This window comes from Castanea sativa, chromosome 7, assembly GCF_040712315.1.
Source record: "Castanea sativa cultivar Marrone di Chiusa Pesio chromosome 7, ASM4071231v1".
Classification (NCBI taxonomy): Eukaryota; Viridiplantae; Streptophyta; class Magnoliopsida; order Fagales; family Fagaceae; genus Castanea; species Castanea sativa.
The window spans coordinates 5,142,288-5,169,254 of record NC_134019.1 but is presented as its reverse complement, the minus strand read 5'-3'; the positions used below and the strand labels follow the sequence as shown (position 1 = coordinate 5,169,254).

General features: G+C 31.5%; 2 protein-coding genes across 3 annotated transcripts; both read left to right on the top strand.

Moving 5' to 3' along the window:
- The first annotated feature begins 3,427 nt into the window (after positions 1-3,427).
- LOC142643413 (cadmium/zinc-transporting ATPase HMA3-like) lies at positions 3,428-13,543 on the top strand. 2 transcript variants are annotated; one of them, XM_075818029.1, is made up of 10 exons: positions 3,428-3,564; positions 3,697-3,917; positions 5,902-6,159; positions 8,272-8,369; positions 8,827-9,082; positions 9,574-9,711; positions 9,973-10,300; positions 11,144-11,346; positions 11,478-11,680; positions 11,824-13,543. In XM_075818029.1, the coding sequence occupies exons 2-10, from the start codon at positions 3,713-3,715 to the stop codon at positions 13,399-13,401; spliced, it is 3,267 nt and encodes a 1,088-aa protein (XP_075674144.1). In that variant the 5' UTR covers positions 3,428-3,564; positions 3,697-3,712; the 3' UTR covers positions 13,402-13,543. The 2 variants fall into 2 exon arrangements, with proteins under 2 accessions (XP_075674144.1, XP_075674143.1); XM_075818028.1 differs by lacking the exon at positions 3,428-3,564 and having other exon boundaries at positions 3,572-3,917.
- Positions 13,544-22,857: 9,314 nt separating this feature from the next.
- On the top strand, positions 22,858-26,387 carry LOC142642065 (GDSL esterase/lipase At1g29670-like). Its single transcript, XM_075816415.1, has 5 exons — positions 22,858-23,107; positions 24,841-24,965; positions 25,267-25,515; positions 25,633-25,876; positions 26,161-26,387. The coding sequence occupies exons 1-5, from the start codon at positions 22,858-22,860 to the stop codon at positions 26,385-26,387; spliced, it is 1,095 nt and encodes a 364-aa protein (XP_075672530.1).
- Positions 26,388-26,967: the final 580 nt, after the last annotated feature.

The window sequence follows — 26,967 nt, the reverse complement described above, 5'->3', positions numbered from 1 at the left end:
ATTTTCACAACTTATTTGAAAACAAATGTAAACATGAAATGAAGTTATTGTATCATCATGTTAACATTTATGTTAAGAAGTAACAGCTATCCTTTTTTTTTACCTCCTATATACAACCAATAATAACAAAATTTGTATATTCGACCAAATAATATCTTTACAATGATTTTCAAGAGTTGATAAAAATAGAGAAATGACCAACGGTAGTATTGAACTTAGAAGGAATTTTAATAAGTATCTAATTATGTTTATTATTAAAATTTTCCGTGTGTATGCCTGGGTTACAAGTTTAAGTCCACTAATAAGAATACATACTAGTGAATAAAATATAAATAAAAAATAAAAAAAGACATAATAATTATGTCTCAATACATTTCAAAACAATTATTTACCAAAATGAAATCTAACATTCTTTGAAATTCCGCAAATAATTTAGGATTGATTATTTACTATATTTTGCAATAATTTTCCTTTTATTATACAAAATTAAAAAGTCCTTTAGAAAGTCATATTCCTTTTTGTTTGTTTATTTAGACCCCTTAAATCAGATTGTTTAACATAATATATTAATCAAGTGATTACTTAGATTAATTTTCAGATCTTGGTTAAACACATATGAATCATATTATGTAAAGAAGCGGAAAAGTAAATAACACCTAGGTATGATTATCTAGGAAAACCAATGAAACTAATCCGTTTGAAGGTAAAAACATAAAGATGATTTGACCTAACTATCCTCGAGGCAAACAAAATCCACTATAAAACAATTGATGTTTTTACAAAAAATTTAACCTTAAATCTAATGCTACCTCATGTAGTAACTTACTAGCACGATCATGTGGAAGCTCTGAATCCATGATTTTCTTCTCTTCTTGGATTTAAATCATCAGCAGTTGTTGATCTTGTTGTAGCAACTTCAGATCTACTAGATCTAATGATATGAGAATGATTTCCGGTAGTGACTTTGAAAGAGGAAGGCACAATACCTTTTAGATCTCATAAGAGCACCTCTAAAGTCTCTAAAAAGCTCTCAAAACGTAGTTAGAGTTTTCCTTTATATACTAGAAGTGTTTCACTTGAAACTCAAAACGTTTAAGCAAAGTTCGGGTTGAAATAAAATTCTTTAGAAATTTCATGTGTACGATTTTCGATCGGTCAGATTTAATTTTTGATCGGTTGAATTTCACTGAATTCGAATTCTTCTTTTTGCATCTTGTATGTTCTTGTGTTTTGACTTATAACACCTTGAACATTGTCTAATAAACTCTATAGATCTAGGAATCTACATCTAGACAAGTTTGTGCTCACGGTTTACCAATTGTTTTGAACTTTTAGAACCTAACACTTTTAGGTGCAAAATTTAGTTTTGATAATAATCATGGATGAAAATGCTCGTTTCACAATTGAAATAGAAACTAGAAGATTGAACATACGTACAATTGCTCTATAAACAAGTTGGTAAGTGGTTGATTTTCTAATTCTTTCTAATCATTTGATACATTACAAAAAAAGAAAAAAAAGAATGATGATACAAATACGCACACAAGTTGTTGATTTTCTAATCCTTTCTAGTCATTTGGCACAATTCAAAATACCATAGAATACAAAGAAAAGAGTGATTTTTCTTGAAGGCCCTTAAACTCTTATATCTTGATTTGCCCTTAATGTTTAACTGATCAGGGAAAAAACATTTTCTTCTCTAAAAGATATTAGTTGCTTTAAAACACTAAAGCGTAGGAAACAGTTTTCAAAAAATGTCTTATGTTGACAATTATTTTTAGAGGTAGGCGAGGTGGCCATGGTTCCTCTTGGTCCTAACTTAGGCTTATCTTTGTATTTAATTATACCTTATTATTAATAATTTCGAGCATAAAACATTCTTGATACTCAGTAACCTTTAAGTGATGTTTGGAATTATTCATGCTTGTTTATTTTTTAATGAGTTGAACTCATGGTGCTCGTCAGAACCTTGATTCGTTAATGATTCTAAATAACAAATGGAATAATTCATTTAAAATATCAAATTATATATATATATATATATATATATATATATATATATATATATAAATTTACAATTGGTGTAGTTTTAAGTAATATTATACAATTTAATATTTTTCTATTAGATGAAAATTTCAACAATTCTTTTGTTTTTTTTGAGAAGAAGAAGAGTTGGATTACATTTTCTTTTTAAATCCTATATGCTTGCAAAATTTAAAGATGATTAGAAATAAAAAACTAAGCCATCTATCAAGTGTTTAAATTTCATGTTCTGTTATTTTAAAAACCACCAAGAGGTACAAAACACAAAAGCAAATGTAATAATTCACGCAATAAGAAATATAGAAAAATAATTATTAGTTTGAGTTGGTTAAAATACTTAAATGTTTGTGAGTTCATTCATACCATTTTTTGATAAATTGAATTGTATTAATCCTAATAATTCAATTTTATTCTCTTCTTAATGGTATGTAAGATAAATAATTCTCAAATATACTACTACCTGTAAGCACTTTTTTTTTTTATGAATAAAAAATGGGTAGGGGCGACCAACATGACAATCCTACCTGGGCGTGATTATAGTAACATTCTTCCTAGTGGGTTCGGGGCCCTGCTGGGGAGCAGGGAGATTGCAGTGAGCCATAGCTTTCCAATCTCATGAGGGACACTAGCAATTTTGGGTTGCTAAGGGAAATACCCCCAAGCGCATCCATATTTGGACTCGAACCTAGGACCCCACACTCATTGCATTTTTGTGCCTCACTCAACACCACTAGACCACACCACCTCAATGATTACTACCTATAAGTACTACACATGAACAATATAGATAATATTATTACAAGATATTTTTATGTGACCCTAATGTATCGTATGAGATATATATCGACCAGCTACTTTAATATTTCCAATTAATAATGGTAAGACCTAAAATAGGTACGAGGGGAAATCTTAATTTTATAAAATTATTCCCACAAATGCATATATAACAGACTAGCACAAATGCATATATAGAAACAAGAAGCACAAGTGTGGATTCATATCTGGATTCCATTTAGGCCAAGATTCTCCACTGGTGTATGTGTTTGTGTATGATCTCATTCACATGAGAGTTGAGACTGTAGTGTCACACCCACGTGAGAAAGCTAAAGCTAAAACCCCACTTATTGTTCGCACATTTATACCTTGGGAATTCCTCATTTCCAATATTCTTTCGGAAAATGTCATTTCAATCACACTGCTCTACTCTATATATATATATATAGCTGGTCACAATTTACTTGCTCATCCACGCTAAAAACCTGAAAGCCTTCAGTTATTTAGACGGTGGTTTTTCTCTGAATCTCTTCTGGGTCTTGTTTTAGATTCTGTTTCCTAGAGATACACAAACAAGCATGTGTGATGTGTCTTTATTGTTCTTCATAGGCGTTACCATTTTTGTTTTTTGGTCTTAACTTTCTTTCTTTCTTTCTCGGACTTTGTGAATTCCTTGGCGGTGAGAACCTTTTTCTCAAACACGCGCAGGCACAAAAATACAAACACGAGGAGCTCTAACTCTTTTAAGTTATATACTGTGTCCATATTCTTCTGGTTTTCCTTCCCATTTTGGAACTTTTAAGACACAAACTATCAACCCCATTTTCAAGTTTAGATTTTTAACCCCAAAACATGTGATTATTGGACTTTAATTTGCAGAATTTTAGAGACAAGTATGGGTTCCCAGGAAAAAATAAAGACAGTGAAAAGTTTGCAGAAAAGCTACTTTGATGTGCTGGGTCTATGCTGTTCTTCAGAGGTGCCTTTGATTGAGAACATCCTCAAGCCTCTTGAAGGTGTCAAGGAGGTGTCGGTGATTATCGCCACAAGAACAGTTATTGTTGTTCATGATAACCTCCTCATTTCTCAGATTCAAATAGGTAACAAATCACTATCTTTTCCTCTTTAATACCAACTTTCTGTTCAATTTTTGAAATACCCCTTTTTCTATATTTATATATATTTTTAATTTTATAAATACAATATGATTTGATTCAAGAAACCAATTTATTTTAGTGTAAGCAATCTTCTCATTTCTCAGATTCAAATTGGTAACAAATCACAAACTTTTCCTCCTAATACCTACTTTTTGTTCAATATACGAAATACTATTTTTCTTTTTATAAAAATTTTATAAATACAATATGATTTGAATCAAGATACCAATATGATTTGAATCAAGATACCAATTGATTTTAGGGTAACGGTCTTCAACAATAAAAGTTCATAAATTGAGTAAATTGAAATCTATTAAAAAAGACTCACTTCATTTGATTTTATTTTCGTTACAAACAGCTAATTAGACTTGTTGGTGGGTTCTAACTTCTAAGGCCTGCCATGTCGTAAATGGCAGGCAGGGCCTGTAGAACTATTGATTCGGACCTTTGGTTATTTGCCATTACTGAGTCATGATTTCAAAAGTTGACACTCAACTACACCTATGCTACAATGATTCTTCATCTTCTTTGTGATTTGCTAGAAAGAAAAATAAAATAAAATTGCTTTTTAGTAGGATTGCACTAATACTTGGACACCATTAAAGGTCAAATTTACGGCCAAAGATGGACCAAACAAGTGGTGGGGGAGTCATTAGGTGGACCAGTCTGTTTGATGGTGATAAATACTGAAAGGGTAGTGCAATTCCTTTATAAAATTTATAAAAAAAAAAAAAAAAAAAGCTAAAAGGCTTGTCTTTTGTGCTCTTCATTTTCCTTCTCCTTTCCTTCCTTCCTTCTTATTTTTATTTTTATTTTTATTTTTTAATTTTTTTAAAAAAATTTTGGTACATATTAAGTAATTAGTAGAAAAATCTTAAACGTCTGAATTGAAAAATCATAAAATATGATTTGATTTACTAGTCATTTTTCTTTTGTGTGTTTTTATTTATTTATTTATTTATATATTTCAAAAGATACAACCATTCTTGATGATGGATGGACACACATGGTTAAAATTATCCTATTACAGTGAGTCTAAAATTATAAAAATATATAGAAAAATATATATATATATATATATATATATATATATATATATATATATATATATATATATATAAAAGATAGATAAAGTTGTAAAGAACAAATGACTTTCATGTTGCGAATACTACTCAACAAGTTGAATATTTGCTTCACTTCAACTTTCTTTATGTTCCTTTAATGATGGATACCTAGGCAATTCTCTCTACTTTTTATCCTGCTAAGCATGTAATGGGATTATCGGAATATATCTAATCATCCTTCCATATTCGACAGTATTTTCTTCAATGTGACTAATCTCGATTCTTATGTTTTGTGAACAGTATTTTTTATCTTGTGCCTTTTTGCTTTTATTCCTTTAATTTTTTTTATAACTTATATATTTCTTATTTTGTGTCATGAAATGACATTAGTTGTTCAAATTCCCTCATTTTGAAGTCAGCACTTTTTCTCTACTAATTCACAATCAACCACATAAAACGTGGCAAGAATTGTGATTTTTTTTGAAAATACAAAGAGAATTGTTATGTAAAAAATAGAGTCACAAGTATTTCAAAAACAGTTATTTTTTTAATTAAAAAAAGAGAAGGTAAAGATATCTGCAAAAGGAAATTTTTTTATTATTAAAAAAAAGTAAATTGGATTAACAAAGCGTTGATACTTGATAGTATTATCTTAATTAAAGAACTAACACTTCGGGGTGTGAACTAATATGATAGTGACCGGCACATTGTGCATGCTTTACAAAATTAGGTAGAGCAGCACCAAAATTTTATGTTATATTTTTTCTTTTAATATGTATTATGTTTAATTACCTGCAAAAGTAAATCAGATTAAGTTTTTGTAATTGTAATTAACTTTTTATGGGTGTTAAATTTCATGACAGTTAAGGCTTTAAATCAAGCAAGGCTAGAGGCAAACGTTAGAGTATATGGGGAAGAGAGTTACAAGAAAAAATGGCCAAGCCCATATGCAATTGCTTGTGGACTATTGCTTTCGCTATCATTTTTGAAATATGTGTATCATCCACTGCAATGGTTGGCAGTTGGAGCAGTTGCTATTGGTATTTTCCCAATTACTCTGAAAGTAATGGTGTCTATTCGGAATCTTAGGATTGATATCAACATTCTTATGATGATTGCAGGTATGTGATTTCTTTTTATTTATTTATTTATTTGCTGAATTTATGTGATTTATTTATTTTCCCTTATAAAATTATTCCAATTTAATATCTTATAGGGGACATGGGCACAACTTTAACATTGGGTCGAAAATAAACTTAAAATATTCATGTTTGTTTGAGCCTAACTAAATTAATTATTAAAAAATGTATATAAAAAAGCTTACTTGAAGTTGAAGATGACTTTCAGATTCTCCCAAAAGATAAAAAAGAAAAGAAGTCATGTTCAACTTAACTTCGTTTCTCAAAAAAGAAGAAGTTGAAGATGACTTCTTTTCTTTTTTATCTTTTGGGAGAAACTGAAAGTTGAAAATAGCTGATGTAAGACCTAACTGTGATGCGGGATTCATGCCCCTTCGTTCTTTGTTGGGGGGCCAAGTTTATTCTTCATGACCCGATGACATTAAACCTCTTTTTTTTTTTTTGTATCTAACAATAATGAAATCCATTGCCCATTGGCTTTGAGTGGTACACTTGCCTCTACCCAATAGAGAGAGTACGAGTTCAAATCTCATAATGATACCATTTCCTTAAAATGTTTTTTTTTTTTTGGGGTTGAGAAAGTTATATATATAAACAAAGTCTTTGAGTTTTTTTTTTTAAAAAAAAGAAAAAAAGATCTAAAACAAAATGAAATCAGATTGGATACATATTTTATTAAACAATTAAAGATATTTTAGTATTATTTTAATTCTTTTATATTTTCGTATTTATTATACACACCTCTTAACAGTATTTATTATGCTTAAGAGTATTTATCCTTTCTTCTCTCAAAAAAAAAAAAAAAGAGTATTTATCCTTTCATTTGATGTTTAATGTTAACGTTTGTTGTCCTTTTCATCCATTTTACTTCTCTCTAGCAAAAACATAATGGTTTTCCAGTCACTTTTTCCTGGACTTAAAAAAAAAAAAAAAAGAAAAGAAAAATTGACCCTTTTTTCTATTTGAAGATTTTTCAATGTAGAAAAATTGACCTATGTCTTTTTCATTTTTTTCTACCTAACACAAAGGAAATAAATTTTGGATACATAATTTATTAAACAGTTAGTTTTTTTTTTTTTTTTTGGTAATTTTGGATCAATTTTGGAAATCAATTTTTTGTTTTTTTTTTCTTTCTAGTTTTTGGTATAATTATTGTTGCTTGTTGTTCTTGGCAGCCATCTGACTGGTCTCTATTAATAAATTAAATGGTTTTCCCTAGGTGGATGTCCTTTATAAAAAGTATACCCTACGAACTATTTCACTTCCTTTCCGAGAAAAATTTCTTAAGTCTTGTAAAAGCCATTAACTTTTTGTTCACCAAACTTAATTATATTGTTGCTTGATCTTTTTGTACATGTTCCTAAATCAGCAAATTTCTTAGCATTTTTAGTACTTCTAACTATGCTTCTCCCTCTCTCCCCCCCCCCCCCCCCCAAAGGGTGGCTAAAACTTTGACGATTTTTTCATTTGTTAAGGAGGTCAAATCACTAATAAACATTCTAGTCTAAAACTCAACCATTTTCCTCAAGTGGTCTACAAATTCATTACGGTGACGATTTGATTTATTTATTATTTATATATATATATATATATATATATATATATATATATATATTTTTTACGGTCTTCTAATATGTATCCAAAATTAAGGAAATCATTATGGTTAATTTCAAATCGCTATTATCCAAAATCACTAAAGATTGTCTGGCTTTATAGTTGCATCTATTCTAAACACAAAGGGGGAAAAAAATTTAAACGAGTTACTTTCTAGAATATATATTCTGTCAAAATAAATTGCCCATTTATAAATAGTTAACATATTTGGTTAATATATATATTGACCAATGTCTGCTTTTTTTTTTTTTTTTGTGGGGGGGGGGGGGTTAATTTCTGTTAATTTTATTTATTTATTTGCTGCTACAAATAAAATTGGAAGAGTGCACGAATGAGTTAGTTTAAGAATTATTTATTTATTTATTTGAGAAAGGTGTTAGTTTAAGATAACCTAGGAGGCTAGGACGAGTCTTAAAAAAAAAATTCACTTTGGTGCTCCTCGTTACGGTGGTACTAACACTTGGTGTTTATTTTTGACAGTGATAGGGACACTTGCTATGAATGATTATTTGGAAGCTGGCACTATTGTCTTCTTGTTCATCATTTCAGAATGGCTTGAGTCAAGGGCAAGCCACAAGGTTCCCTTTTCTCTTTGTCTAACATGTCCCTATAAATTATATGATGAACAGAGACTGCCATAGGATAGGATTTAAAATCTATAATATTAATTCCATGATAATTGTTATTTACCACTGGACCAAAGACACTAATTTATTTCTTAATTAGAATCCACACATAAGCAAAACTTGTTCAAAACAAAATTGTTGCACAGTTGTAGTGATGAAAATATTTGTAATTATAATTATACAAAAATATCATTGGTTTAGAAAGTGACATAAACTTGAAGATCATATTGGGTTAGTGTTGGTGAGCCTGTTAAACTGTACAAATGTCAAATGGAGCTCCTACAAGCCTGGCCCATTACTCTCAGAGATTTATTTCTGCTTTTGCAATCTAGGACTGGTTCCTGCTAAGAAGTAAGAAGCTATAAAAACCACTATTGAATTATGAATTCTGAAATGCACATGCATGCAGGCACATGCAGTAATGTCCTCATTGGTGAATATAGCCCCTCAGAAAGCTGTCATGGCTGAAACTGGAGAAGTTGTGGACGCAGATGAGGTGAAATTGAATACTGTTCTAGCCATTAAGGCTGGTGAAGTTATACCCATTGATGGAGTTGTAGTGGAAGGCCAATGTGAAGTTGATGAAAAAGCTCTAACTGGAGAGTCATTCCCTGTTGCCAAAGAAAAGGACTCAACTGTTTGGGCTGGTACCATCAATTTAAATGGTAACAACTCTCAAACTTTTTACATTGTTTCAACTTTCAAAATCATCTTTAAATGGGGTTTAAGTGATAGTTCAGTGTAGTAATATCCTTTGTGGTGCTTGATGTATATTGTTGGAACCTAAGCTCCATTTCTCTATCTAAAAAATATACCTTAATTTTATACTTTCAAATTATTTATTTATTTTTTTAAAAGAGACATTTTTATTATCTAATAGAAAAATATGACACGGTAAATGATATTCATGTCACATCATTGACTCTACGACATCAAAGTGATTAATTTCATGAATTTCATTTATTACATTAACATTTTTCATACGTAAGATAACTACAAAGACCTTTATAAGAAAAAAAAATTTTAAAAATTATTTATGATTTTTATATAAAACTCAATGGATGATGACCAAAATACACAGTTTAACATTAATATTTATTATTTACTTAAAATATGTTGTGGTTTTTATTTGATAAATGGATTTGGCTCTTTTCAGGGTATGTTTGTGTAAAAACCACTGCTCTAGCTGAAGACTGTGTTGTGGCTAAAATGGCAAAGCTTGTAGAAGAGGCTCAAAACAGCAAAACCGCAACTCAGAGACTAATTGACAAATGTGCCAAGTTTTATACCCCAGGTTAGACAAGATGTCCATATGTCATTAGCTTACTTAGCTCTTTGTGCTTTTGGTTAAAAGTGGGTTAAAGTATGCTTGTATAGTTGTACCTAAAAAAAGTGAAGCTTTAAAAAGCTATACATATGAAAAATAAAGTAAAAGCTAAATGAAAATCTCATGTTAATGCACTCTAGAGTACGCAACTTCATGGAATATAAATCACATGAACTAGAGAGCATGTTTTGAGTGACTACTTAAGCTGTTGTTGATTATGCTTTGCAGCTGTTCTAATCATATCAGCTGGTTTTGCGGTGGTACCACTTGCGTTGAAAGTACATAATCTCAACCATTGGTTTCACTTAGCATTGGTTGTTCTTGTAAGTGCATGTCCTTGTGCACTTATCCTGTCTACACCTGTTGCAACTTTCTGTGCGCTTACAAAGGCAGCCACATCTGGTCTTCTAATCAAAGGGGGTGACTATCTTGAAACTCTTTCCAAAATAAAGGTAGCAGCATTTGACAAAACTGGGACAATAACAAAAGGTGAATTTGTAGTGACTGATTTTCGTTCCCTCCGTAATGATGTTAGCTTGAACACATTGATTTACTGGTAAGGATTACTTTATCTACTCCCCCACCTCTCTTTTCATAACCTTTTGGTCTATTTGAATGCAAGTAATATTAAATTAATTTTTTTTAAGCCTATTTGAAGTCATATGAAAATTGAACAAATATGTTTTTTTTTTTTTGGTCCTAAATGAAATGTAGCATAATGATACTTTTAGGAGTACTGACGGTAATTTATATTAAAGAAAATAGGAAATTAAATTGATGTCATCCCTAAACTATCATTTGCCTTAATCTTGTCCTCGTTGATTTGAGAATGGTTAAATGATATTGTTGTCCCCAACATTTTTTTCCTTAAATATACTGATATTCTTGAAAACTTTTACTGATAAAATGATTCAATGTAGTTGGCTTTGATCTTACTACTAACTACTAAGAGACCAAAATTATAGGTTTGAATAAGACATGATTTTTAATTTATGGTAATTAACTTTGAGGGCAAACAGGGAACAAATTAACAACAAACGGTATCTAAACTTTGTACTTAAAACGCAAACAATACTTTAAAAAAAAAAAAAAAAAAAAAAGAAAAAAAAAGAAGAGAATTTATCTTTGGAATGTAATTTACTCAAAATAATAAATTTGCAATTTTGGTATTACGGAAATCCTAAAGTACTCATATTTCAACAAGTTAACAAAAATGTAGTGAATGAATGTTTAAGCAGAAAGCTTTCAATTGAATCCTTTTTAGTGCAAGTTGCTACAGGGGACAATGTATTTATTCAATTCTGATAGGCCTCCAAATTCTTCATTAGAAAATCTGCCATTTTTTATGAAAAATTTCACTTCAATGGAAATTTATACTAGTTATTGTATCTTCCTTCAGGGTTTCTAGCATTGAGAGCAAGTCAAGTCATCCAATGGCTGCTGCACTCGTGGACCATGCTAGGTCACTTAAGATTGAGCCAAAGCCTGAAAATGTGGGGGAATTCCAAAATTTTCCTGGAGAAGGAATTCATGGCAACATTGATGGTCATGATATTTACATTGGAAACAGAAGAATTGCTTTGAGAGCTGGGTGCAGAACAGGTGAGAGCCTTCACTTTTAAAGAATTTTTGAAAGTTTTAGCTGTATGTTTCCAAATTTTAATTTCATTTTCCTTCAGCAATAAAATTGGCTTTGCACCATGGTTCTAATCCTATAATATCAACTTTTTTAGTTCCTTCCTTAGAGGGTGATAAGTTGGAAGGAAAGACCATTGGTTACATTTACTGTGGAGCAACCCCAGCTGGAATTTTCGGTCTCTCTGATGCTTGTCGAATTGGGGTTCTTGATGCAATCAGGGAGCTGAAGTTAATGGGTATTAAAACTGCTATGCTTACTGGAGACAGTCATGCAGCAGCAACTTATGCACAAGAACAGGTACACTTTCTAGCTCTAATCTGTAATATTCTCTCTGTTTGCATGCATTTACTATTGATTCAGGCATCCAGTCCTTGAATAAGATCATGGAAAATTTAATGACAAAGAGGTATTAATAATGGTGAAAATGCTTTTATGAACAGCTGGATCATGCACTAGAGATAGTTCATGCAGAACTTCTGCCTGAAGACAAGGCAAGAACCATCGGAGAATTTAAAAAGGAAGGACCAACAGCCATGATTGGAGATGGTGTAAATGACGCCCCTGCATTGGCCACGGCTGATATTGGTATCTCAATGGGCATTTCGGGCTCAGCTCTGGCAACCGAAACTGGACAAGTGATTCTTATGTCAAATGATCTTAGAAAGATACCAGAAGCCATCCAATTGGCCAAAAAGGCTCACAGGAAAGTCATTGTGAACATTTTTTTGTCAATCACTACTAAGTCCGCTATCCTTGCTTTGGCCTTTGCTGGTCATCCGCTCGTTTGGGCAGCAGTTCTTGCTGATGTTGGCACATGTTTGCTAGTCATCCTTAACAGCATGCTGCTTCTGCGAGGTACCCAAAAACATAGGGGAACGTGCAACAAATCTTCTGCTGCAAAGCATGCACATAAACATGGATGCAATGCCACTCATAGTAGCTCCTCTCATCACCATCATTCACAAGAGAAACATCACAATTGCTGCTCTGACAACAAAGCTCAAATGGTGTCTCAACCTCAGAAGTGTTCTTCTATGGAATGTGCCGCAAAGTGTAAGTCTATCCCTTTGAATTCAAACTCATGTGGGACCAACAAGTGCATGGATTCAGCTGCGAGCCATGATAAATGTGTAAGCAGTGAACATCACGAGGCAAATCATTGTCTAGAGTTGCATGAAGGGCATAACCAATGTTCTTCAGTCCCTCAAAACTTGGGCTCTTGTACAAAAGACGAATGTAAAAATTTGATAGAAAGTCAAGGTGACTGTGTAAAAGGAGATCGGCTCCATGTTGCCCAACACTGCAACCATTCTACTCCTTCAGAAGGAAGACAAAACATTACAAATGATGGTCACTGCCACTCAAACCATAGTGGAAAGAACCATACTGAAAATGAAGCATCAGGAAAAACGGTAGTGTCATGTTGCCACCATCCACAACAATTGCAGGAGATTCATCATGAATTGCATGAGTGTTGTAAAAATCACAATGCACCACTTCAAACCACCACTGATATTGACTATGTGGGATCAACATCTACGAATGCTATGGAAAAGAGAGAGAGCGATGACTGTTGCAAAGGCCATAGGAAGCATCAGGAAAGACAAAACATTCCAAATGGACACTGCCACTCAAACCATTGTGGAAAGAATCATACTGACAATGAAGCATCAGGAAAGATGGCAGTGTCAAGTTGCCACCATCAGCAACAAGTGCCAGAGATTCATCCTGAGTTGCACGAGTGTTGTAAAGATAACAATGCACCACTTCACACCGCTATTGATATTGACCATGTGGAATCAACCACTATGAATGCTATGGAAAAGAGAGAAATGGGTGGCTGTTGCAATGGCCACAGGAAGGAACACGAGGAGTCGGTTGCTATGCATGCTTGTATGAGTCTGGAGAAGAGAGAAATTGGTGGGTGTTGCAAGAGCTACATGGAGGAATGTTGTGGCAAGCATGGACATATTGCAGCCAACTTTGGAGGAGGCTTATCAGAAATTGTTACTGAATAAGGCGGCTTACTTAGAATAAGGCTAAATACTTAGATTGCTACATGCTTTTTTCTTCTGCAATATTATAGATTGATGAAAAGGGCATTGGCATTTGTAAGAACCTCAATTAACGAATGAAATGAAAAGGATTATATTATTACAAGGGTCGCATCGCATCTATTTTGTGAAAATGCAGTGGTAAATAGAAGAACAATGTGTATTACAACTATTATAAAAGGCAGACTTGTTGAAAAGGAAGAAGAAAGTTCAGAACATGAAACGGGGTCGTTTTGTGTCAGTAATGAATTGATGACTCTGATTGAAGCGGTGCCGTTTTGTAATTACTTCTTAATTAACAGCTTTGAAGAAACGATGCCGTCACTTAGAGAATCTGGAGCCAGTTTCTGTGGCTAGTTTGCTCCACGTGTTTGAATGTGATTAGAAGTTAGCTTTAACTGTTCTATTTTCTTCCTTTTCCTACTTTTGATTCTTGTATATAAGGGCGTAGATATTTTATCTATTCACTCAGTTGCTTGTATTTCCCCTCTTCAATAATAAAATCTGAGTTCTATTTAGACAGCGAGATTCTCAAAGATTTTACAAAATTAGGGCCGTTTAGTAATATTGTTTAAATAATGTTGTTTGTATTTTTTTTTAAATACGTGTGGATAAAAAAGTGTTAAAAATAAGTATAATATTGTTTAAACATTGAAAACTGTTATTTAAAATATATGGTCAAACGGCAAACGACCTTAGTTTATTACAAGATAGTCCTGTATATATAAAATACTACATTTGTTGATCACAGGTAGAACAATTGGAAAAGAAAAAACCCAAAGATTAAATTACACGGGCAAATTAATCTCTCTCCCTCAATTACTGGCTTTCTCTCACCAAAGGCCGAATAAAAAGAGGCAAGAAAAGGGTTATGTTCCCGAGTCTAAATCTTCTGTCCCACTTTTCTTGCTCCACTCTATACTCCACTAATAAAAACTTGCCACGTGTTCACTTAATTAATTAAATACTACCATTATTGACTTATTAATGCTACCATTATTAATTAATAGTAGTATTTAATTAATTAGGTAAACACGTGGTAAATTTTTATTAGTGGAGTATAGAGTGAAGCAGGAAAAATGGGACAGAAGATTTAGACTCTATGTTCCCATGTTCATTGCGCCAAATTACACTCTGAGCAAAATAGCAGGGATGAAACCAAAAAATTGTACTTTGGGGTCAAGAATTAATACACGAAAAATAATACCAATTTCATTTTTTAAAATAGAAACACTAGTATCGATTAAATATTTAACAAAATAAAAGATATAAATAACGTCTATTTTTTCGGTAAAAAAAAAAAATCAACTTAAACATATATGATATATCAAATGGAAAATACATTCCTTTAAGTCCTATAAATAACTTATAATTAATTTTCTTCTAAATTTTGTAACGATTTTTCTTTTGTTGTACAAAATCAAAGAATCTATTATAAAAACATTTTTCATTTTCTTGAAAAACCTAATTTGATAATATTTGTGACTGAAAATACTCGTTTCGTAATTGAGAAAATAGAAAAACAAATTGGGAGTAGCTGAACTTAATAGAACCTGCTTTTGAAATTGCTCATAGTCCTTTCTAGTCATTGGCATAATTCAAAAGATTTAACAAATTTTGAAGTCCAAATATCTTACTATATCATGCTAATAATGATGAAATTTCATTTTGAACATTAGTATTTCATGATTTGTGAATTTTTACAAATAAAATTTGTTTACTCAAAAAAATATCATCAATTATGAAAAGATTTATGTACCTATCCAGAATCTAAAGCTGAATTAAGTATAAGGATGAACTCCATTTTTTGTTCACTAAACAAGTTATTGAATCTTGTAATTGAAAATTTAGTGCAGCTTACCAATGGTAGGGGAAAAAAACCCTCCAAAAATCCTTTAGGTAGAGATAGACAACATAGTAGCTAGAGCCCAAATTATTCCCAAAATCCCAAACTTTTAATTTTAGATGCCAAATAAGCCAACCACCAAAATGTCATACGAACAAATAGTTATAATGTATAATTTATTTGCATTTTTTTTTCTTAAAGGGAAATAGTTTATTTATTTATTTTTTGTTTTGTGTTTTTAACAAGGGATTTGTTTTTGTTTTGTTAATAACATTTTACTGGCCATATATATAAGCTAGATGCATTTTTAATTTGTAGCTTTTTAGGGCTCATTTTCAAGTTTTGGAGCCGAGGCAAGAATGAATCTTTTGAACCAAAAAAATATTTAAATATTATTATTACACTAAGATGCCCCAAATTAATTGGATATTGAATAAATGTGAATTGTGGGGAAACGTATTGAGTTTGGCATCATACATTTAATGGTATGATAGGAGCTTTATTAAAAATAACATAGAGCCTTCTCAATTAATGGTATGTGGTGAATTTCAATAAGCTCAACTAATAAAGTTTTTGATGATAAATAATTATCACCAAAAGTGAACGCTATAAATTAAAGCCTTTTGAAAGAAGAAAAAAAAAATAGAGCCTCTTCAATTATGACTTGACTAGTGCTTTGGGGCTATAACCTGCATATGGTTGAATAAAGTTTTTTTTCCAAATTAGTTTGGAGAAAAACTCTTCAAACTTCTCATATATTTCTTTTTTTTTGTGTGAATTTTGAAAATCTAATCGTTGAATTTTATGTTCTTTATGTTCTTAACATGCATATCAAATTTCGTTCAAATCGGATATTATTTACTATTTGATCAATTAACTTATTTTTTATGTATAACTTTAGATTGCAAAAACTTGAAATTATAACATTTATTTGATAACATAGCAATTAATCTTTGATTTTCTTGAAATTTGTAAGCATTAAGGATGTAATAAAAACATGCAATCTAATAGTTAGATTTTCAAAATTCACACTCAATATAAATATATATGATGAGTTTGTAGGGTTTCTCTCCAAACTAGTTTGGAGAGAAACTTTGTTTCATATGGTTGACAGTTTTCCTTGCACTATTACAAATAATATAAGAACCAAACCTCTAACACGGTGTGGTCGCCTAGTCACAAAATTCCATCCATTTGACATGAGCACTTTTGCATTCACTGGGGGAGGACATGGATGAAAAAAAGAAAAAAAGAAAAAAAGAAAAAGCAGATTCTAATTCAACTGGGGTTACTGGTGGTATCCTTGCAGATTCTAGAACTTGAGATCATAACCTTATATCATGATTCTCACAATTAAAATTCCAAGAATAAATTCCCATCAACATAAATTTCGTTTCCCAAGAATTCTATCATATTGCACTATAATTTTAGATTCTATTCTCACAACCACCAATCCAGATGTTAAATGAAAAGTGTATACGTGAAAGGTTAGAAGCTTTTGTGAAATTCTTTTAAGTTTGGCTATAAATACCTCAACCACATTGCAGAATTCAAATATCAAATAGTCAATGCTGGTTATCTAAGCTTCATGCATGAAGAGACAGTGAGTGAATTTGAGCCAAGGAGGACTTGCTCATATATGGAGTAAGCAATATGCTTTCTTTTTGGCTTCTGAGCAAGTTCTCCTTGGCTCTACTTCACCCTCTTTTGTCTCAAGAGACACTATCGATTGTAGCCAATCCTAAGCGCACACACACAGTGGTTATTATTCTAATAGCCATTATGCAGAGTTTTCTAACCTTATGGAGCTTATAAGGTCTGGTTTAGATAGGTTTTACCTTGGCTGATATTAAGTTCATATGTTAGGTTCATATTTTTATTTAATTGGCGTATCCTATGACAAAACACAATTTACTTGTTTATTATCTGTCATTGTTTTCCATATGGTGCTCATAACATGTTTGTTAAGTGCTTTTAGGAAAGACAAGTATGAAGCCAATCAAAATAGTCAATCTTGAGCTATAGTTTTTCAAGATTGGTTGTTTTTAAATAGGCTAGTGTATGGGTTCATTCATTGTATTGGGGTTATTATTGTATTGGGCTTACTTTTGTACTTAAGGTTTTGTCATGAATTGACAAAGGGGAAGATTCTTAGGGTCATGTGTTTTGGTATTGTTAATCATGCCAAATTATATGTATTTTATTAAGTTTTGATGTGTCTTAAAGTTATAATTGAAGACTAAGTTGACAACACAAAGTTTGCTCAAGAAAAGCTCAAGAAAAACATATTATCAGCACTTTTTTCAACATGTACCTCGATAGAACTCTCAATACCTCTCGATACTTCTTGATGGAAGCTAAAACTTACTGTCTCGTTGATAGCAGCTCGATAGATTGAGATTTTGTTCTCGATAGATCGAGTTTTATAGATTAGCAAAAATCAGCAACGCGAAAAAGTCCATAACCTAAAATGATACTTACCTCAATTTAGGTTAAGTATTGAGTTTTGCGGATTAGCAAAACATTTCTTGAAAATTGTTTGGTGGTTTATCCCTAGGCTTATCAGAGTTGGAAACAACTAATGAGTTTAATATCTTACTCCACTATACATAAACATTTCACGTTTAAGTTCACACCCTCTCTAAATTGAGAGTTAATGTGTTTAGTAGTCGTGAGATAGTTTGTCGAAGTGACAGAAGTTTATAGAACAACAATTCGCAATGGCCTACTATCAACTAGAAGTCTACATTTTCATGATCAAGACTATTAGGTTCTAAAAGTTTAAAACAATAAACCGTGAACACAAGCTTATCTAGATATAAATTTTAGAGTCTATAGGATTTATTAGATATTACTTAATGTGTTACAAGTTAGATCACAAGAGCATACAAGTTGCAGAAAGAAGAATTCGAAATATGCCAGGTTCAACCAATTGAGACTATGGTTCAACTGATTGAGATGCGAATTCTACATATTTTAATTTCAGCCCAAGAGACCATAAGCCCAATAAGTGATTAAAGTTTCAGATCTATTTCACATAATATTTAAAGAAAATCCTAAGATACGTTTTGTTATGGCTTTGGAGGTGCTTTTGTGAGATCTAAAAGGTGTTATGCATTTTCCTTTCAAAGTCGCTACCAGAAATCATTCTTATACCATTAGAACCTGTAGATCTAAAGTTATTGCTACAAGATCAACAACTGCTGATGATCTAAACCTTTAAGTGTGATCTCAAAGTCACAAACAGGGAGTTTGTGTTTAGCAAATCCATGATAGAAGAGTTCGCAGAGTCAGAGTTGCACATGATGGTGTTAGTAAGTTCTAACTTAGATAACTTTAGATTTAGGGTTTAAATCTATTGTAATCTTCCATTTTATCATAGTGGATTTGTTTACCTTGAGGATAGCTAGGTTAAATCTTCTTCAAGTTTTTACATTGAAATGGTTTGTTTAATTGGTTTTCTTAGGTTATCATATTACTGTCTTCTTTACTTTTCTGCACCAAGTAATATGTTTTCATGTTTTTGACTTAGATCTCATAATTAACCTAAGTAAATACTTGGTTAATTCATTAAGTTAAACTAATTTGTTTTTTAATGGATCTAAACAAACAAACAAAGACAAATCACTATGATTGATAAGCTCAACCATTAAGTCTATATAAGTTAATGTCTGATTAGGTGAACAATTCGCAATTTCATCACCGACTACGAACTATCATTTATCAGTTAACAAAGAACTTGTTATGTAGATATTCTATATACGAATCTCATTCCCATATCTGAATCAAATAAGATGCATCTTCATGGACCATATATAATGTCCAAATATTCATATAATAAAACATTTTATAAATTAAAGAATGTAATAAAAACTGGATTTTAGGTCACAAATCCCAACATTAATAAACAAAACTTGACCATTGACCTGAAAATTTGCTACAATTGGCAGTGGGATGAAATTTCTTCACTCCAAAATTTACCCAAATTGACACAACTATAACGCAAAAACTAAGTTTAGCAAAAAAATAAATAAATTTGACACAAACGATATGGTTACGATGGAAACCCTGATGAGGAAAACAAGAACGTACAGGTGGTTTTAAGGTACCACCAACTTGAAGAATTCCATAATAGAATGGAAGTTTATGATACAATAATATAATCCTGATGATCCTAGTATTACTACCTACAATAGAACTTACTAATGTCACACAACAGCTCCAACCTAGTTGGTCTCTTCTACCTGTGAATCTTTTTGGTCCACAAATACACAATTTGTATAAAACACCACAACAATACTTTTGCTTGTAGTGGTTCTTGTCTTCTTGATCACACAATCTTCTTTGAAACATTCAATAGAGACCAAAGACGTTGCTTGTTACAAAACCCTCAGAGCACAGACGTCACAGTAGCTTCTCAAACTTGACAATGTTCTCTCTATTGTTATGATGACTTTATGAGACTTTAAATATGTCCTAAAACCCTAGTGCATGAATTACCAAGTGCAAGGCTAGCTCCATGCCTAAGATGAGAAAAAAAATTAAGGCCTTTTATATATCTAAATATCAATTAATTTTACTTGTTTGTTTAGATGCAAAACTACTAGTTAAATTTTTGCTTCCAAGTTATCGATAATATATTCAATTCACTCAATATTTTGTTAAGATGTTATATTTATTAACTAGTAATTAGATACATATTTATTTCAATTTGTTCACAACTAGTGTGTGTGTCTATATATATAAAGCAACACTTATATTAGTATCAATTAAAAAAAAATTGTAAATATGATCACCTATATTATAATTTTTTTCTCTTCTTCATAAAACCTATGCTACCCCACCAGAAATTATGAATGACAGAATGAGGTATATAAAAAACAATGAATGACAATAAAAATAATGAATATGGACTTCAAGCTAAGTTAAACAAGAGTGATTAAATAACTCCATTTTATTATAAAACACTAGTTTCTTTCTTTGTCTCCGTTTTACATTAAATGAAGACAATTTTTTTTCTATGTATTTTTATAATAGTGATATGTGTCACCAATTATAAAAGAAAAGCATTTATTAGGGGTACCAATCACACTCATTGCGTAGTGCTAGAATTTTTTAATCTTTTAACCAATGGAGGCTTAAATAATACTAGCATCCTCATTGATTTTTTTCAATTCTATTATATTTTACCATCTTAAAAGTCACTTTATCAATTATACAATACAATTCTACACTACTTCTAGCATTCATTCTTTCATTTTCCTATCATACTCATTAAAATAATATTTCTACGCAATAAAATAATATATAACACAATAACCCTCATTTACAATAAACACAATACCACCACCGCTGCACACACTTGACACCACCTCCACCACCGGCAACCCATAATCTACCGTCAACACAAAAAAAAAAAAAAAAAACCCCAGACCATAACACCACCCTTTCCGACCATCAACACCACCAAAAAAATAAAAAATAAAAATATAGCAACTTACGGTCAAACACAACAACCCATCGGAGCCATCACGAGCAAACACAACACTTAGAGGTAAAATTACATCTGTATTGATTAACAGTACTTAGGGGCCTTTTTACATTTGTGGACTTAAGATAGTTGCTTCACTTGCCTATAAAGTAGACTTGACCATATATACCCAGTTGATTTTGTTATCATGGGTCGTAAACTAAAAGGCCTGTAAAAATGAATCTTGACCGCTCCACTGGGATCAAGGTTCACTAAACCTCAATAAATAATTGAGCAAAAGTTGTGGTAGTAGAAAATTGACTTCATGAGCTGATTTCTTGTGTCTTCAATTATATATGGATTTCAACACATATATCACTTGCCTATATAGTAGAGCTGACCCTGCCCAGTTGATTTAGTTATCATGGGTCATAGACTAAAAGGCTTGTAAAAACAAATCTTGACCGCTCCACTGGATTCGAGGTTCACAAAACCTCGATAAACCGAGCAGCAGTTGAGGCAGTAGAAAACTAACTTCTTGAGTAGATCTTGAACAGATTCTTTGTGTTCCAAAAAATTTTGTCTAACTGTAAATAAATTTCAGCAAGCACAATAAAAGCACAGCACAAAGATTTACGTGGAAACTCATGAGACAAATCTAATAATTTCACTATGTTAAATAGAGATTACAACACTTAAAGATACAATTTGAGTAAAGAAAAACCCTTTTCTTCTTTTTACTGACTGCTCTCTTTCCCATGACGTATCTCTCACAATTTTCTCTTACTCTCTATTTTTCTCTTCTCTTTTGCTTGCTCTCACTCATGCACTAATCCTCACACTTCGGGACTTCACTTCTTTTCTTCCCTCTTCAAATGGCTGAATGGCCTCTCCTTATATTTCTTCACCTTTTCTTTCTTCTCTCTTTCACACTCTTCACATCTAGTCACAATAAATGCAAGCTACTTACCTTACTTCGCTTCAACCAAAAAGTCTCTTTCTTCAGCTCTCTTGGCCGAATGGCCTTTAATGCATCATCCCCTCTTTTCTTCTTTTTCTCCTCAACGTGTCCAACATGCCTAAGCCAACCAACTCCAATAACTCATGCTGACTTTTGTACATAATGAAGAAAGGATAAAAACATTAAAGACAAGCTCATTAAATGAGCATGTCTATTACAAGTGGGCTGGACTAAAGGTGCAGTGCACCCAACACCTTGTGTCTTCAATATGAATTAAAATACACACATCACTTGCCTAGTAGAGCTGAGTCAGGGCCGGCTCAAGGCCTAGGCAAGTTAGGCCTAGGCCTAAGGCCCCACCAAAAAAAAAAAAATTTCTTTAGGAAAAAAAGCCCCACTTTTCATAGTTAAAGGCCCAAATTTTTATAAAAGTATATATATTTTTTCTAAAAGTTGTACATTTTTTTTATAAGGGATGTTAAGGATACTACAAATTTTACTATTGGCTTACAAATTTTCATGTTATTAATCACAAAAAAGTAATCTTTATCCATCAATTTATCCATCAATTTTGAATAGAAAGTTTATCTTTATTTTATTTATTTTAATAAAAATAATTATCCACAAACTTTGAATAGTGAATTTATCTTTATCTTGTGGGCCAAGTGACACATGACAAACTTCAATATGCCAATGTCATATCAATTTAGATGACACATACCATCATTTGACTCAGGTAATTTAATGACATATTAATCTAAAATTTGTCACTAAATTTTTTACGTGGCATTTCATAATTGGCTTGACAAATTTTTGCCTCTTACATCATGATCTCTCTTTACTTTCCAAAAATCCTTCTTCCTTCTTCTATTTTAAGTAAAAATATAAAAATTTATGTATAATTTAAATAATGAACACCCTAGATTTGACTAATACATAATTTTTATTTTTAAAAATTGCTGTTAAAACCATACATAACTTTTTTTTAAAACAAAACTATACCACACATAACTTACTAATTCAGAGTGTATCTAATGTGTTTCATAAAAGCTACCTGTGGTTGGTCTATATATAGTTTCATCTGTAATTCATTCATTTCATCTCAATATCTCAATCAAAGTCCTTTACTCGTTTTGGTTTTCAATGGTATGTCAAATGAAGAAAATATTGTTGCTCCTGCTACTTGTGTTGCTGGTATCGAACTTGCAACATTGTGTTAACGGAAAGCAACAAGTGCCTTGTTTCTTCATTTTTGGGGACTCATTATCTGATAATGGGAACAATAACAACCTTGTGACTAAGGCAAAAGCCAATTATCAACCATATGGGATTGATTTTCCTGGGGGACCCACCGGAAGGTTTACTAATGGTCGCAATCTTGTCGATATCATTGGTCAGTATTTACCTTTTTATTTTTTATTTTTTATAAAATTTATACTCATTACAGTTTTCATAATTTTCCTTTTGAGCCGTTTTGAAGTATTTGAATTGGGAAAAATTTGATTTTGATTCGAGGAGAGTTTTTATATTTTGGAATAAAATTGATTTTGATTCCAAGAGCTAGCTAGTCTATAGGTTTGAAAATTTGAATACAAACTTCTTTATTTTTGCTATCAAGTTTAACAATAAACCTGCCTATATATCTACTCCCACTTTTTCTTTCTTTCTTGTTTTTTAGAAGATATTTAAACCCACTTAATTTACTAGAAATTAAAAAAAAAAGAGTAGTTACAACAAAATGGAAGTAAGAAATTTTATACATAAATATATCCATTAGAAATGCTAGAAAGTATTAAATAAATTATAACTTACAAGGCTCTAGGCATTAATTAATTAAATATTAGCTACATGTTTAAAAATGACACTATCTAAATTATTTGAAATTGAGAGAATCTATTTCATAGATTATTTATTTATTTAATATGATAGCGTACAAAATACTACGTTATTTAAAATTTTAAATGATATGACATTAGTGGCTAAGCAAAAATTTAACTTTAAGTGAGGAAATTTATAATTTACTTACATATATCTTTTTACATGCTCACATACATAGTTTTATACGCATTTTGGATGAGCACAACTTACAAACATAATATATGTAATACTTAAGACTAATATGTACAATAAAGTACCACACACGTGAATACTAAAGTGGTATTTTAATGTTGAAAAATCCTTAAAAAGATAACATATATAATATTGTATTTATTTTTAAGATTTTTTTTTAATAATCTAAATAAGTTGTGTTAGAATTTTCCATAGTCAAATTAACTTATAAATCTCGTATAATGGGTTTTAAAGATTAAATTAACCTTGAGTACAACTTATATTGATTTTGTTAAAGTGATAAAATAGTTAAACAATAACAATTTTAAACCGAGAGTAATCATATATTTTGCGCCTAAAATTTTAGATTAACTTGAAACAATATCAATTTATGTATTTTGCTATGTAACTATTTACAGATTTTTATGAAAAATAATAAGTTACTGCATAAAGAATTTACACTCATGTAACATTTTTGGAATGTAACAATACGGTTTTTTATATTTATTTAGTTTTTCTCTTGAATTAAAACTTTTACTTCTTTGTTCAACGCCCCCCCCCCTCCCTTTTTCTATCCTTCATTTTCTTTTATTACTTAAAAAAAGAGCAGTCCCCTCCTTAGGTTGCTCTAAAATACTGCTAAGATGTTTTGAATTTAAAATCTTATGGATATTATGAGACCTTAAAAACCATTTAACCAAATCCTTGAAGTTACCTTAACAAACATGGATATAATAAGAATTAATATATATATAAACTCTTTTTAATGAAAGTTATTAAAAAGAGATATTTGAAACAACACATAAAATAAACGACAAAAAAAAAAAAGGAGGCGCGGGGGGTGGGGGGGGGGGTTATGTAGGGAGAGTTTTGGTGGGGGCCTAGGGGGCAAATGCCCTTTCAACCACTTACTCCCATATACATCTAGATTTGTAATATTTAATCTCATGGATTTGTTTCCTAATACAAGTGACTCAACCGAGTGCATCTCTCTGTTACAACCTGGGAGTGCATCTCTTTGCTACAACCTGGTGAACTTGACTACTTAACATGTTTTTCAACACTTTCTCCTTGCAGCTGAACATCTGGGCTTTAACAATTCCATCCCACCTTTCGCTACAGCTAGTGGTCAAGAAATACTTAAATGGGTCAATTATGCATCTGGTGCAGCGGGTATTCGCGAGGAAACAGGACAACAACTGGTAATTAGTCAATAAGGAAAACGTTAAATTAGATTATCTCTTGTGCCTATTATGGACGCCAAATATGGAAGGTTAATTGGGTCAGTATTAGCCATTATAACTTGGCGTAGGATTTTTTTAATACAATAAACTAAATGCCATGAAAATTGAACTGTAGCCAAGAGAATTGTTGTTCAACTAACATATCTTAGTGTTTTTATTAGAAATGTCCAGGGTTTAAATATCCTCCTGCTTTCATTATTGTAATTCGAGAATGGAAAGGCACCATCAAGTTAATATAATTTGGTGCATCATATTGCAGGGTGATCGGATAAGCTTGGATAGGCAGTTGCAAAATCATCAAGTTACAGTCTCAAACATCAAGAACCTACTTGGAAATAATGAATCATTGGCCACAGCTTATCTAAACAAATGCATATACTCTGTTGCAATAGGTAATAATGACTACCTAAATAATTACTTCATGCCACAGTTCTATCCTACAAGCCGCATATATAACCAAGAGCAATATGCTACGGTTCTCGTTCAACAACTCTCTCAACAATTATTGGTTAGCACAATTTTTCCTTATTTGTATTTTTTTTTTTTTGGTTCAATAAGAACACGGTTGTTCTTTCTCTTAAAATTGATATTGAACATGGTTTTTCCTTTTTTATGTTGATGCTAGATTTTGCATAATCTTGGAGCATTGAAGGTAGCCCTTTTTGGGTTGGGTCTATTAGGGTATACTCCAGTTGAACTCACTATGTGCGGTACTAATTCTTCATGTGTGGACAACATCTTCAATGCAATCACACTTTTCAATGATAGGGTTGTCACATTGGTGAATGACTTCAATAATAATTTGACCAATACTAAATTTATCTACATAAACACTACTGAAATCACTCTTAGCAGTTCTACGTCTCAAGGCAAGATTTCCTAATCAACTTCTAGCATTCTTTCTAGCTCTTTCTCCATTTATATTACCAATTATTCCAATATTTTAAGCTGCTACAAAATAGTGAATTCAACCATTTAATTAACACGCACAGTTTTTTTATTTAAGAAAAGAAGGTAGAATGAAGATTGAGTTTAAACCCATAATTATTTGTTCTGATACTATAATAAATTACAAACTATTCAAAAATATTTTAAACTATTTGGAAATGTTGAATTTATAATTTAACCACCACTATAACAATTTCTGTAGCAGGTTCCACAGTTACAAATGTTCCTTGTTGTGAAGTGTTAAAAAATCCGCAGCCACAGATCCAATGCATTCCTTTGGGAACTGTGTGTAGTAACAGGAGCCTATATTCATTTTGGGATGCAGTTCATCCAACTGAAGTCGGATATTTGGTCTATGGGGCAAGAGCATATAGAGCTATGTCCCCAGCTGATGCTTATCCATATGACATCGAACGCCTAGCTCAGAGCTAATGAACAAGATGATGTGGGAAGAGAATTCTCAAATGAATGCTTACAATATTGTTACTTTAATTTCTTTTGTGATTATCCTGAAGTTGATACTAAGATTTATGTTCAATAATTGTAATAAAAATGACCTTACTCACAGACAAGGCATCATTATGCAAATGTTATACTACCATCAATAAAATAATCAAGCATACGATCGCGATATGTTCAAACAAAATTGTACCCAACGATAGGTTTTATTCTAGATGAATTTTTAATCCTATGATCCTCTTCCGGTTTATTTTAGATCTAAAAAAAGGTGAATGTGTTATGGAGTAATTACCTTTAAAAAATATTGTGGTAGGTTTTGTTTTAAATCTATACTTTATCCTTATTTCATATGTGCGTGTGTGTGGGGTTAAATTTTTCAACATGGATTAAAAAAACTTCATTCATTGACATAAATAAGATTTTGGATATGGGTTTGCCGACCTTCTAAATGAATTGACCCTAACAAAGTCAAGAGACAACTTGATGCAACCTTGAGGCCGGCAATCCTAAAAGAAATCCTAGTAACAGTATTCCATCCATTGACATGAGAATT